Genomic DNA, 14,328 nt, shown 5'->3' on the forward strand with positions numbered 1-14,328 from the left:
AGTCTTTGTAAACTCCAAGGTGAGATTTTCTATGAGCAACTGAGGAGCTCCTGATTGCTGAAGGTGTCCACCTGGAGTATTTCTGTTGGGCGTGGCACAAAACAATGTTCTGGGAGGTGCCCACTCTCTCTCAGGTGCTTAGAGTTCTGATGCTATGATTGGCTAGTTTGACCACCCTGCCGGGCTCTAAAGGAGGCCTCCTGGAGGCAGAGCTCTCTCTGCCTGCTGGTGGAGGAAGATGTGCTGCTGAAAGAGACACATGCTCTTGAACGAGACACATGCTGCTAGGAAAGAGACGCAAGAGACACGTATCGCTGAGTGAGACACCAAGGGACCAGCACTGTTGGGAAAGAGACTGTGAGAGACTGTTGGCTGAGGGACACTGGGTTGGGAGAGAGACTGAGCATTTTTCCTGAACTCAAATTGTAGCTTGGTGCTTCCCTAATAAACCCTGTAATCTGTGAGTTCTGTGTGGCCACTGCAGCGAATTATCGAACCCAGAAGAGAGGTGGTGGGTGCTCTGGGAGGAACCGTTGGAGAAAGGGCTGGAGGGAGGCAGCATGTCTGGCCTTGCAGTAATAGGCCTTGGGTTACTGCTGGTAACCCTGTCTTCCTCTTGTGGGATTAGAAGAGGTCAGAACATGTGGCCTCCTTGCTGTTTTTGCAATATGTTATAGCCACTTCTCTAAATTTATTTCACAAAAACACTTTTGTTTTTAATGTCCAAGCAGATTAAAGACCCAGAAGTGAAAATTAAACTTTACAGAAGAAAATGGTATATAATTAACAAGGATTTCTGAAAGTCATGAAAAGCAAAGACTATAAAGGAGAAGTTTGATAAATTCATTATTAAAAGGAAAAACATGTACATAAAAAACACAAACTGAAAAGATAAACCCAGATTAGGAGAAAATACTGGCAGTGCTTAAAGCCGACAAAGGATTAGGCTGCAGAATAAATAATTAGCTTTAAGAAACAACACACACCAAAATTTTAAATGGGCAAAGGGTAAGTACAGTCAATTCCCAAAAGAGGAAACAGAAACAGCCACTAAATATACAAAAAGATGTTCATACAACCTTACCAGTAATAAGGGAAATATTAAAACTATACTGAGTCACCCTATCATATCCATCTGATTAACCAAAATTTTAAAGTCTGACCACATTAAGTGTTAACAAATACAAACGGCATTATTAATCATTTTGCAGAACAAAGGTAAAACCTCCAGAGCAAAGTTACTGAAGTCTGATATGATCCAGCATCTTACTCTAAATATGTATTCCAGGGAAACTGACATGATTGAAAATGTACTCTGCAAGACTCATTCATTATCATGAAACACTGGGAAAAACTTGAATGTCCATCAATAGGAACACTTAACTGCAACATATATACAATGGAATCTATATAGCTATTAAAATAAACCAGATTTTACATGGATTAATATGGGTAAGTCTTCAAATACTGAGAAAAAAGCAAATTATAGAAGGATACATATAGTCTGAAACAATATTATTTTGATTAATGGACATAATGTAGTAAAAGAATAAAAAACAAATGCTATCAAGGTACAAATTAATCAGGAGGAGTAAGATACACCAGGGCTTCAATAATATTTATAGTGTTTTTTTTTTTTCCTTAGTTGGGAATATTTTCTATGCTTTATATTGCTGATATATTTCACTGTTCATTAAAAATGTAAGGAACAACTGCCTACCTTGTGTTGGCAAATAATTTTTCTTATGCTTTTCTACCTGGTTTCCTGAAGACACTGGGCTTTTTTGAAAGCAAATTGATGGCTTCTGTAGTACAAGAGAGAATTTTGAATATAAGTATTAGTCTACATATTAGTACAATGAGTGAAACTAACAGAACTCAGCTAATGATGAGAGTGTTGTAAGTTTTATCATTCATGTTGCTTCCAATTATCACTATTAAATAAAGGTTCCCCACTACTATCTGAAAGTAGAGAGGTTCCTATGAAACCTTCCATTGAATAAAATGGCATTAAGTGAAAAAACCTTTACCCTTACTTTATATGGACAAAAGTTTTGAGTGTTCCCAGATCCAAAAAATAACCAAATCATTCCAAGTAACACATAAAACCTAAAATAACACTAATATACAGTAAAAGTAGGAATGATATGATAAATACATAGCCCATAAAAAGTGAAATTATGAATATACAGTGTAGTTCCTGGGGAAGCAATTTGGTGAAACGACTAGACACTATCACTGCTCATTGTGCACTGCCTCTTTAACGGCTCACTGCAAAACAAACACTGAACTCTAGTTTCACTTTTTCATCAAAGCAAACATCCTCTTCAGATTTCTTATGGTTACCAAAAACAGGTACTAATGTAGGTCTTTCAAAGCTGAGTGGTATAAAGAAAACTTTCAAAAAGCAGGGGATACCTGCACCTACTTTAACTAAAATACCACCAGGACTTCTCTCACATCTATGATTAGGGATAAACTGTCCATACTCTTAGCTAAAGGCCAATCTTGGCACTTACTCACTATATCCTATCCTCTCTCACTCAAAGACACTGCTTCAACAATTCTCCCTACTTTCTCTGCTTTGATATTTTCCTCTCTATTGAATCAATCCCATCAAATATGTAAAAATCTGTTCATTTTCCCATCTTGAAAAAAAAAAAACCAAAATAATATTTCTGCTTCTAGCCATTACTTCCACTTATCTTATATTCACAGTATTGCAAAACTACTCCAAAAAGCTGCAACACTCTGAATTTCTCCTTATTCAGGCGTTTCATCTGCCACACCTCCCAAAAAATATATCTTATCAAGGTCAAAAATTACCTCTACTTGGTAAATCCGATAGTCAATTTTCAGTCCTTATCTTGTCAGCAGCATCTGACACTGTTGATTACTCTCTCCTCCTGGATATACTCTATGTACTTGGCTTTAAGGACACCAATGCTTGGCCTAATTTTCTTCATCCATCTCTGACTGCTCATTCTCCACTCTCTTGCTGGTTCCTCCTTACCTCTTCATCTCCTAATAATTTGGCTCAGGACTTGTACCTGTTCAGTATCTATACTCACAGGTTTGGTGATCCCTCCCAGGTCCATGCTTTGCCACACATTCTGATGACCCCCAAATTTGTATCTCCAACCTGTACCTCTCCAGATACTTGGTATAACTCCCAGGTTTACATCTCCACTTTGTTTCTAGTAGGCATTTCAAACTTACCTTCTCCAAATGTCAACTAATATCCACACTCCATAGAAAAGCATGATCTCTCATTTTAAACAGAAACTCCATTAAGCCAAAAAAAACTAAACTTAAAATCTTTTCTTGCTATCAAACTCCATATCCAATTTATCACAAATACTGTTGACTTCTCCTCACCTCTGGTCTAAGCTATCATCATCTCTGATCTCAGTTATTCCAACAGTCCCCAAACTCATATAGATTGTACTCATACTCCCTCCTTAAATCTATTCTTAAGTCTACAGGAGAAATAGAATGAACTTACTGAAATAAAAATCAAGCCATTCTTTATTCAGAGCTCTCCAGTGGCTCCCCATTTGACTCAGAGTAAAAGCCAAAGTGCTCACAATCATCTATTAAGGCCTAATGTGGGCAATCTACTTCCATAGTGATACCTTCTCGGAAACCCAAGGAGGGTCACTAGGAGTCGGGTCCAACTCAATGGCATATAACAATAACATGATCTGCACCTTCTATCTTCCAAATTTCTAATATCAGTAATTGTGCCTACTCACTCTGCTCCAGCTACATTAGCCTCCTTGCTATTCCTCAAACCCACCAGGTAAACTACTGACTCAAGGCCTTTACACATAGTGTCCAGTCTGCCTGCTATACTTTTTACCCAGGGAACAGCATGACTTCTTCACATTATTCAAATGTCACTTTCTCAGTAAGACCTTCTATGGCCATCCTATCTAAAATTGCAACACCCTTACCCCTCCCTGGCTGCTTCTCCTTAGCTTCTTATTTGTAATCATTCTCTGCCACTAGAATATAAGTTCAATGAGGGCAAGGAATTTTGTCTATGTTGCTCAATGTTGTACCCCTAATGCCTAAAACAATGTCTAGTACATAGTCCTTGTTAATATAGATGAATGAAGTAATAATTATTTGACTAAAAAAGATCATATGCATGTGACACTCTGTAAAAACTTCACTTGACTTATTTTAACTGAGATTATTTGCCTATTGTGGTAAACCCCCTTTATAATAATTATAAAAACTGATTTTAGAACTACCTGTGTAGTAGTGCTCAAACAGTTTAATATCTACCCTGGACACAAAACCCACGGCCCTTCCAAACTTACCACAGATTCATCTTTTCTCATAGTAGTCACACACTGATCTGCCCTTACGCTGTTTTCAACAGCTTCTGCTCTCTTCCAGGAATCTAGCCGAAACTTTTCCATCATTTTTATTTCTTCCCGGAGGTCTGTGTTCTCTTTGACTAACATTTCTATCTGGCTTCTAAGACGGCTATGTGTGCTTGACCATTTTGCTTCTTTTCTTTTCAAATCTTCCTGTAAATCTGCTATCTGCTGTTTTAAAGCCTCCAAAGGAGAATTGGGGGGAAGAGGGGGTGTTACTAAAGTTAAAACAATGCAATATAAGAATAAAGATATATCAATGAAACAGAATATCCAGCCCAAAAAGATACTATCATAAAAATTAAATATGTAATGAAGGAAGTAACACAGACAATAAAAAATAAAGCTTAGTCAATCAATGACATTTCAATAATGTTAAATTTTTCAGAAGAGGGAAGGAGGGGATCATACCCTATAACAAAATTAACTCCAGAAGACAGACACCACTTACAAGCTCACTATAATACTATAATAAGGTAATTAAGGTTTAGACTAAGGTATTAACTGAAAAAGAAAGAAAAGCATAAATGAGAGACATATGATGAACAACAATTAATAGGAATTCATGACGAAGTGAAAGAAGAATTGAGGTAAAGGGAAAAAGAAAAGAGGCCAAATTCAAAACTAGCTGCCCTGCAATTCCTTAAAAAGGTAGAAATATGATGGGTCTCTCCTAGTCCAGAGCAAAGAAGAATGAAGAAAACCAAAGATTCAAGGAAACAATTAGTCCAAGCAACTGGTTGGTACACCATGTGATCCTCAGCCTATACGACTATGAAACCAGAAGAACTAGATCGTGCCCGGCTATGACTATCAACAACTCGGAGGGGGATCTATGTAGGAAATCCTGGATAGAGTGGGAGAACAATGTGGGACAAAATTCAAAATCATTTAGAAAAAGAAAAGGGACAAGGTTTGCTGGTCTGATATACCCTGGTGGAACCCCTGAGATTATGGCCCCTAGCTGCCTTTCAAATCTGGAATTGAACCCACACCTGTGGCTTCCAGGTGAACAAAAAACTGGCATATGAGGTGAACATTTACACTAGATAGATACACTCCTTGGAGAGAACAATCATGGGGGAATAGAAGGACTGTGTAAGCACAGGGACACAATTCAGGGGGCAGGAGTGTATGGAGCAAAGGACATAAGGAAGAGGTAACTATGGGGAGGAAGGGGGAGGGGAGCTGTTGCATGGTGGTAAATTGTAGTCAATGTCATGAGACAAAGTGTATGTAAACTTCTGGATGGAAAGTCAATTTTCTCTGTAAACTTTCACCCAAATCACACACAGACACACCAAAAAAAAAAAAAATTGGAACTAGAAATACCATTTGATCCAGCAATCTTATTACTAGCTATATATCCTAAAGAAGAGAGAACCAGGATATGAACAGATATATGCACACCCATGCTCATTGCAGCACTATTCACAACAGCAAAGTGATGGAAACAACCTAAGTGCCCATCTACGGAGGAATGGATATGCAAGCTGTGGTACTCACATACAGCGGAATACTATGCAACACTGAAGAATGACATAGAATCTGCAAAACACCACATTGATGTGGTGGATGAACTCAGAGGGCATTATACTGAGTGAAATAAGTCAATCACAGAAGGAAAAATATCGTATTAGTCCACTACTGTTAAGAGCCAAAAAAAAGATTTATATATGGAAGGAAACCTTCTCTGTTGGTTAGCAGGGATGGGAGAGGAGGTAGGGAAAGTTCCTAAATAGGTTGAAAAAAAAAACATATATATATATATATATATAAACTAAAGATTATATGTGGTTACCAGGGGTAGTAGGGTGGAGAAAAGGGGAAGCTTTTGTTTGTGGGGTATTGCGTTTATGCTAATGGTGATAGAATATTTTGGAAAATGATAGCAGCAATGGTAGCACAACATGAAAAATGCCATCAATGTCCTTGAGCTGTAAATGTGGAAGTTGTTACATTGGTGAATGTCTTGTTGTGTATGCTTTCACCATAATAAAGAAAAGACAAGACAGTGAAAAGAAAAAAAAAATCCTAGCTGCCCTGAAAACAGATTATATCTGTAATTCAAAAGAAGAACACAGTTTTAAGAAAATAAGTTGCTTTAAGTGGCCTAAATGAGATAATGAAGAAACTGCTGGAAGTGTCTATAAGCATTTTGCAACTGTATAAACAGAAGTCAAAAGTGATTATCAGAAAAGCATCAATAAATATGGATATTCAATTAAGTATATATCTGTTTATTAAGAAAATATTTGTATAGTAGAAAGAATAAAAAGGAGAAACAAAGGGTACTATGAATAACTCAAACAGTACAGAGAAAGGAAGAAACTGTACCAAAAGGGAAAGGACTAATAAATACCCATGGTAACACCCACCAACCAGATCTGAACAGGGGTCCAATACTTAATACCAGAAGTCATACAAAATAACAAAGTAGAAAGAGTGTTCAAGAATGAGTTCCCAAATGATAAAATAGTTTACTATCCTAAAGAGGAAAGCTAACTCACCAACCCAATTCTTACTTTCCGAAGATGAAACCTCTAGGTCAGTGCTGTCAAGGTATCCAAAAGCCACATGTGGCTATTAGCACTTGACATGTGGTTTTAAGAAACAGAATTTGTAATTAATTAAAATAGCCACATAAGGCTAGTAGCCTACTGTGCTGAACAGCACAGACTTAAATACATTATTGCAAGAAAAAGCATTAGGTTGCAAGAAAGTTAACTGTGTTATTCACTTGGGAAAGTAATGTATAACTACAAAAAAGCTCAGTGTGCTCCAGTTTGAATCACCTTGGAAGAAGCTATGAGGCCCTGAACTAGAAGAGAGAAAGAGGGTAAAACAATCTTAATCTTAAAATCTTGAGTGTGAACTTTTTTTTTTTTTTTCTTATATCTGGTAAGATTTTGATAATGTAGCAAGGTATTGAAGTATATACTATTGCTCTAATCCTAAGAGATTTATAAACAACAACAACAAAAAAGAAATGATATACTCATTGTGTGGGTATTTAAAAACAGACTATAGTTTTAAATTGAGTCAAAAGCTGTGTGATAGCTGAAGTGGTTATGTTTTAACTACTATTTAAAGTATCTGAAGTGCTCACAAAAAAGTTATGCTAAATTTGTCACTATAATTCAGATTGTTTAAGAGAAATTCAATGAAGTTTAAAATCCATTTTCAACCTTTTTTACCTATCAGACAGGCAAAGAACAAAAAGTCTGATAACAGTGCACTGTTTAAAAATTGTGGTTCAAACTGACCCACTGGCTCTGCAGTAGAAAGACTTGGCAATCTCTTCTTGGAAAGATTGTTCCTGCTGTTGTTAGATGCCAGTGAGTCAGTCCCAAATCATAGCAACCCAACGAACAATAGAACAAAATACTAACCAATCCTGCACCATTCTCACACTCATTGCCACGCTTGAGCCCATCACCGCAGCCACTGTGTCAGTCCATCCCATTGAGGATCTTCCTCTTTGTCACTGACCTCTATTTTCCACCAAGCATGATATCCTTCTCCAGGGATTGGTCCCTTCTAATAATATGACCAAAGGAGGTGAGATATAGTCTGGCCATTCTTGCTTCTAAAGAGGATTCCTATTGCACTTCCTCCAAGCATAAATGGGAGGCATATGATGAACAGATCCAAGACAGAGTTTTTCATTCTTCTAGCAGACCATGGTACATCCAGTATTTTTTGCCAACAGCGAAGCTCAAATACATCAACTCTTAACTCTTCTTCAGTCTTCCTTATTCATCATCCAGCTTTCACATGCATATGAGACTACTGAAAGTAACATAGTTTTCAAGTGACATGTTTGCTCTTTAACACTTTAAAGAGGATTTTTGCAGGTGAGTGGCCGAATTAAAAAAACAAAACAAAACACTGTCATCAAGTCAGATCCAACTCATAGCAACCCCTCCTTGGGTTTCCAAGGAGGTATCACTATGGAAATACACTGCCTAACCTTCCTTCCAAGGAGTGGCTGGTGGTTCTCTGGTTAGCAGTCAAATGCCTTAGGCACTGTGCCACCAGAGCTCCCGAATACAATTCATCATTTGATTTCTTGACTGTTGCTTCCATGGGCATTGATTGTGCATCCAAGTAAAATAAAATCCTTGACAATTTCAATCTTTCATCCATTTATCATGATATTGCATATTGGTCCGGTTGTGAGGACTTTTATGTTCAGATGCAAGCCATACTGCAGGCTGTAGTCTTTTTCATCAGTAAGTACTTCAAGTTTTCTTTGCTTTCAGCAATTAAGGTTGTGTCATCTGCATATGGCAGGTTGTTAATGAGTCTTCCTCCAATCCTGATGCTGAGTTCTTCTTCAAATAATCTAGCTTCTCATATTATTTGCTAAGCATATAGATTGCTTAAGTATGGTAAAAGGATAGAACCCTGACACACACCTTTCTGGTTTTAAAACATGCAGTTGTCCCTCCTACTTCCCACCTTGTTCTGTTTGAAAGATTGCCTCTTCATCTATGGACAAGTTATTCATGAGCAGCACATTAAGTGTTCTGGAATCCATTCTTTCCAATGTTCTAATGCACACAGTTGAATACCTTTGCATAGTCAATAAAACACCAGTAAATTTCTTTCTGGTATTCTCTGCTTTCAGCCAAGATCCACCTGACATCAGGAATGATAATCCTCATTCCATCCACATGCTCTTCTAAATCTTTCTTGAATGTCTGGCAGTTCTCTGTCAATATACTGCTGCAACAGGAGCTCTGATGGCATAGTGCCTAAGGCATTTGACTGCTAACCAGAAGGTTGGTGGTTCAAACCCACGAGCCACTCCTTGGAAGGAAGGTTAGGCAATCTACTTCCATAGTCATACTGCCTTGGAAACCCAAGGAGGAGTCACTATGAGTTGGATCCGACTCAACAGCACTGTGTTGTGTTTGTTGTATACTGCAACAGTTTTTGAATTATCTTTAGCAAAATTTTACTTGCATGTGATATTGATAATACTGTTTGATAATTTCTGCATTCTGTTGTTGAACATTTCTTGGGAGTGGGCACAAATATGCATCTCTTCCAGTCAGTTGGCCAGGTAACTAACTGTCTTCCAAATTTCTTGGCATAAATGAGCAAACACCTCCAGCACTGCATCCATTTGTTGAAACATCTCAATGGATATTCCATCAATTCCAGGATGCCTGTTTATCACCAATGCCTTCAGCGAAGCATGGACTTCTTCCTTCAACACAATTAATTCTTGCTTGAATAGTACTTCCTGAAACGGGCGAGTGCTAACCAATTCTTTTTCATACAGTGACTCTGTGTATTCCTCCCATCTTCTTTGGATGTTTCCTACATCATTCCATATTTTACCCTTAGAAGTCTTCAATATTGCAACCTAAAGCTTGAATTTTTTCAGTTCTTTCGGTTTGAGAAATGCCAAGCATGTTCTTCCATTTTGCTTTTCTGACTCCAGGTCTTTCACGTTTCATTATAATACTTAACTTTGTCTTCTCAAGCTACCCTTTGAAATGTTCTGTTCAGCCCTTTTATTTCAACGTTTCTCCCATTCACTTTGGCTACTCTGTTTAAGAGCAAGTTTCAGAATGTCTTCTGACATTCATTTTGGTCTATTCTTTCCTTCTTGTCTTTAATGAGCTTTTCCTTTCTTCATGTATGATGTGCTTAATGTCTTCCTACAGCTCATCTTGTCTTCAATTACTGGTGTTCAATGCATCAAATCTATTCCTGAGATGTTCTCTAAGTTAAGGAGCTCTGGTGGTATAGTGGGTAAAGCATTGGCCTGCTAACCAGAACACTGCCAGTTCAAACCCACCATCTGCTCCATAGGAGGAAGATGAGGCAATTTGCTTCCATAAAGATACAGCCTTGGAAACCCAATGGGGGTCGCTATGAGTTGGAATCAACTTGATGGCAGTGAATTTGGTTTTTGTTTTTTTGGTTTTTTTTTTTAATACTCAAGGCCTTATTCTGGCCCTCAGGGACTTATTTTAATTTATTTATTTTAGATGGTCTGGTCCCACAGTCAATCCCTGGCCTTGTTCTGAGTGATGATATTGAGTTTCTCCATCATCTCTTTCCACAGATCAATTTGATTCCTCTGTATTCCACCTGGCAAAGTCCGTGTGTACAGTTACCATTTATGTTGTTGAAAAAAGGTATCTGCAATGATTAAGTTGTTTTTCTTGCAAAATTCTGTCATGTGATCTTCAACATCATTTCTGTCACCAAGGCCGAATGTTCCAACTACTTATGCTTCTTCTTTGCTTCCAACTTTGGCATGCCAAACACCAGTAATTAACAACAGATATTGATTGCATATTTGGTCAATTTCAGACTGCTGAAGCAGGTAAAAACCTTCAGTTTCTTCATTTTTGCCTTTAATGGTTGGTGTGTAAATTTGAATAACAGTAGTATTAACTGGTCTTCCTTGTGTTGTTTTTGTTGTTATGTGCCATCAAGTCAGACCCAACTCATAGCCACCCCTCCTTGGGTTCCAAGGAGGTAACACTATGGAAGTAGATTGCCCAACCTTCCTTCCAAGGAATGGTTGGTGGGTTTGAACCGCCAGCCTTCTGGTTAGCAGTCTCCCTTGTAGGTGTATGGATATTGCCCTATCACTGACAGCATGGTACCTCAGGATAGATCTTGAAATGTTCCTTTTGACAAAAATGCAAGTTATTCCTCCTCATTTGTCATTCCCAGCATAGTAGATCATACAACTGTCCCATTCAAAATGGTCAATACAGTTCATTTCAGCTCACTAATGCCTCGGGGGTCTGGTGGTTCTGGTGGTGCAGTGGATAAGGCATTTTGGCTGCTAGCCAGAAGGTTAGCAGTTCAAACCCACCAGCTGCTCCACAGAAGGAAGATGGGGTGATCTACTTCCATAAAGATTTACAGCCTTGGAAATCCAATGAGGGTCTCTATGAGTCAGAATCAACTCAATAGCAGTGAGTTCGGGGTTTGTTTGTTTTTTTTTGTCTCATATCTGGAATATTGATCTTTATGCATTCCATTTCATTTTTTGACAACTTCTAATTTTCCTAGATACATACTTCATATATTCCACATTCTGATTATTAATGAAAGTTTTCAGCTGTTTCTTCTCATTTTGAATCATGCCACATCAGCAAATGAAGGTTCAGAAAGATTTATTCCACTCACATCATGAAGATCAATTCTACTGTGAGGAGGCAATTCTTCCCGAGCTGTATTTTGAGTGCCTTCCAACCTTGCTGCCGGTTAAAAATCCAGGCACTGCTCAGCACGACTCACTGTAGCCAATAAACAAGAGGCTATGGTGGGAAAACAGAAAGGCACTTTTATTTTTTTGGCCACAGAAAGGAATAGCTAGGGTAGAGCTCTGGTGGCATAGTGCCTAAGGCATTTGACTGCTAACCAGAAAGCAGGCAGTTCAAATTCATCAGCCACTCCTTGGAAGATTGTTGTTGTTGTTATGTGCCATCGAGTCAGACCCGACTCATAGCAACCCCTCCTTGGGTTTCCAAAGTGGTATCACTACGGAAGTAGGTTGCCCAACCTTCTTCTAAGGAGTGGCTGGTGGGCTTGAACCGCCAACCTTCTGGTTAGCAGTCAAGTGCCTTAGGCACTATGCTACCAGAGCTCCCCCTTGGAAGATTAGGCAATCTATTTCTGTAGTGAAACCTCCTCAGAAACCCAAGGAGGGGTCGCTATGAGTTGGATCCAACTCGATAGCAGTGAATTTGTTTTTTGTGAGTGCCTCCAAGACTGCTCCAAGGAAGGCTCCTTCAAGCTTCCCTTATATACTGTTTCCAAAGTAGGAAGTTACTCAAAATCATGGATAAACATAATTCTACATTCTACGCAGGCACGGTTCATGTTACATACTTTTCCATACATCACATGTATAAAAAATGGAGGCTTAACTCTATCCATCACAGAGAGATGAATATTCATGAGGCACTTAAAGACCTAAAAGTTACCCAGAATAATAAAATGGCTGCCAAACCAAATCAGGCTGGTTATGGCTAGTCTGGGGAGGTCAGAGTAAATATAGTAATGGAAGGAGGATTTGCTCACTTAGCTGTTCTGGTTATCTTGTAGGGCCAGTATGCTCTGTCTTAACCTGAGGGGCTTATCTTCTACTAACAATTAACATGTGCATCAATGTTTCCCTGTTATTCATAAGGTTTTCAGTAGCCAATTTTTCAGAAGTGTGCTGCCTCTTCCTTCTTCCTAGTCTATCTTAGTCTGGAAGCTCTGCTGAAACCTGTCTATCATGGATGACCCTTCTGGTATTTGAAATCCTGGTGGCATAGCTTCCAGCATCACAGCAATATGTAAGCCACCACAATATGGCAAACTGACAGATAAGTGGTGGTAAAAATTATAGCATGTGGGGCAGTTCCACTGTGGCATCTGAGGTCATTGTGAGTTGAAACTGATTCAATGGCACCCAGCAACAGCATGATAGTTATGCAGAGTTAACCTGGCAATGTTTGTCAATGTATATACCTTTTAACTCAGAAATTATACTTGTCTTACAGATATACTTGAATATGTAAACTACATGAGGGAAAGGATTTGTTTTGTTCACTTCTGTATTCCCAGTTCATAGGGTGTGCCTGGCACATAGGGAAAAAACCAAACCACTGATATCAAGTCAAATACAACTTGCAATCCCATACGTTACAGAATAGAACAGCTCCATAGGGTTTTCTTGGCTGTATTTTTACAAAATCAGTTCACCAGGCTTTTCTTCCACAGCATCACAGGGTGAGTTTGACCCACCAACCTTTAGGTTAATGGGCAACGGCAAACTGTTTCCGCCACCCAGGAACTTTGGCACATAGTAGATACTCAATTAACATGTGTTAAATTAAAAAGAAGAATAATTATAAAAGGTAATATTATTCTACGAACAGAAGAATAGAAAGTGCAGGAGGTTCCGGCAAGATGGCAGACTAGGCAGAAGGATTGCACAGACCCTCTTCAACAAAGAAAAGGGAAGCCAATTAACACAGACACAGAAGATAATCATGGACCCCTGAGCCTTGAAGGGAAGGATACAGAATTGGACTAAACCCCAATTAGCAGAAGAATTTGCATGAAAATACCAAAAAAAGGAGACATACGGAGCTGCGGTCTGACAGCGAATGGAGTGACCCTGACAGTACAGGCAGCTCGGAGATCCCCGACTGGTGGTAGGACCTAAGAATTAACCTAAAAATCACCCGGCTAGCCAGGGACTGCACGGACTGTGCACCGTGGCTGGGGAACAAGCAGAGAAGGTGAAGAGAAGGGTGGGCTGAGCTGTGGACTTTTGCTGGGCCAGAGGGCACCGCCATTTTGAAGGTTTAAAAAGCAGCTTGACTATTTTGGATATTTAAAGAGGCAGCGCTCTGGCAGATTTCTGAGGCTTAAGAACACGCTCTGCTTTCCAGCAACTCCAAGGACACTCGGGGCCTGCAAGACTGAAAAGGTACAACATTCTTCTTGTTACTACACCCTATACCTGCTTGGTGAACAGAGGTGTGGCCAGCCCCACTCCCACCTACCTTCTGGGCCCATAGGAACTCCATCACAGTCGGCGTGCTCAGACGGAGCCTGGGAGCCCTACCCAGTCATCCACTGATTTTTTTTTTTTTTTCTTTTTTGCTTTCTTTTTCCCAGTGATTACTTTGCTTTTATTTGTCCATTTTAAAACAAATAATACTATTAATACTTATTGTCCTTTTTATTATTATTCTTAATCTTCTGTTACCAGGTCCTAGTTTTCAGCATTTTTCCTTTCCCCTGTGCCTAGTTGAAATTCTGCCCAACCCCCACTTTTTTTCCTCGTGACTAACCCCATTTCTTGTTTTCTTTTTGCATTCTTCCTATTTTTTTATACATTTATTATTCTCCTTCCCTACTGTGTTTTGTTTTTTTTTTATTTTTTTATTTTTGTTTTGTT

At 38.9% G+C, this 14,328-nt stretch overlaps 1 protein-coding gene across 1 annotated transcript in view; it reads right to left on the reverse strand.

Moving 5' to 3' along the window:
- CENPJ (centromere protein J) overlaps window positions 1-14,328 on the reverse strand; it is a 117,644-nt gene that overhangs the window by 35,011 nt on the left and 68,305 nt on the right. The window contains exons 9-10 of the mRNA XM_042782989.1: window positions 4,329-4,571; window positions 1,721-1,805 (exon numbers count right to left, since the gene is read on the reverse strand). Of these exons, the coding sequence (XP_042638923.1) occupies window positions 1,721-1,805; window positions 4,329-4,571 (328 nt within the window). The remainder of the gene's footprint in view (window positions 1-1,720; window positions 1,806-4,328; window positions 4,572-14,328) is intronic.

Source organism: Orycteropus afer, unplaced genomic scaffold (assembly GCF_000298275.1).
Source record: "Orycteropus afer afer isolate SDZICR_OR568_19922 unplaced genomic scaffold, OryAfe1.0 scaffold00561, whole genome shotgun sequence".
Taxonomy (NCBI): Eukaryota; Metazoa; Chordata; class Mammalia; order Tubulidentata; family Orycteropodidae; genus Orycteropus; species Orycteropus afer.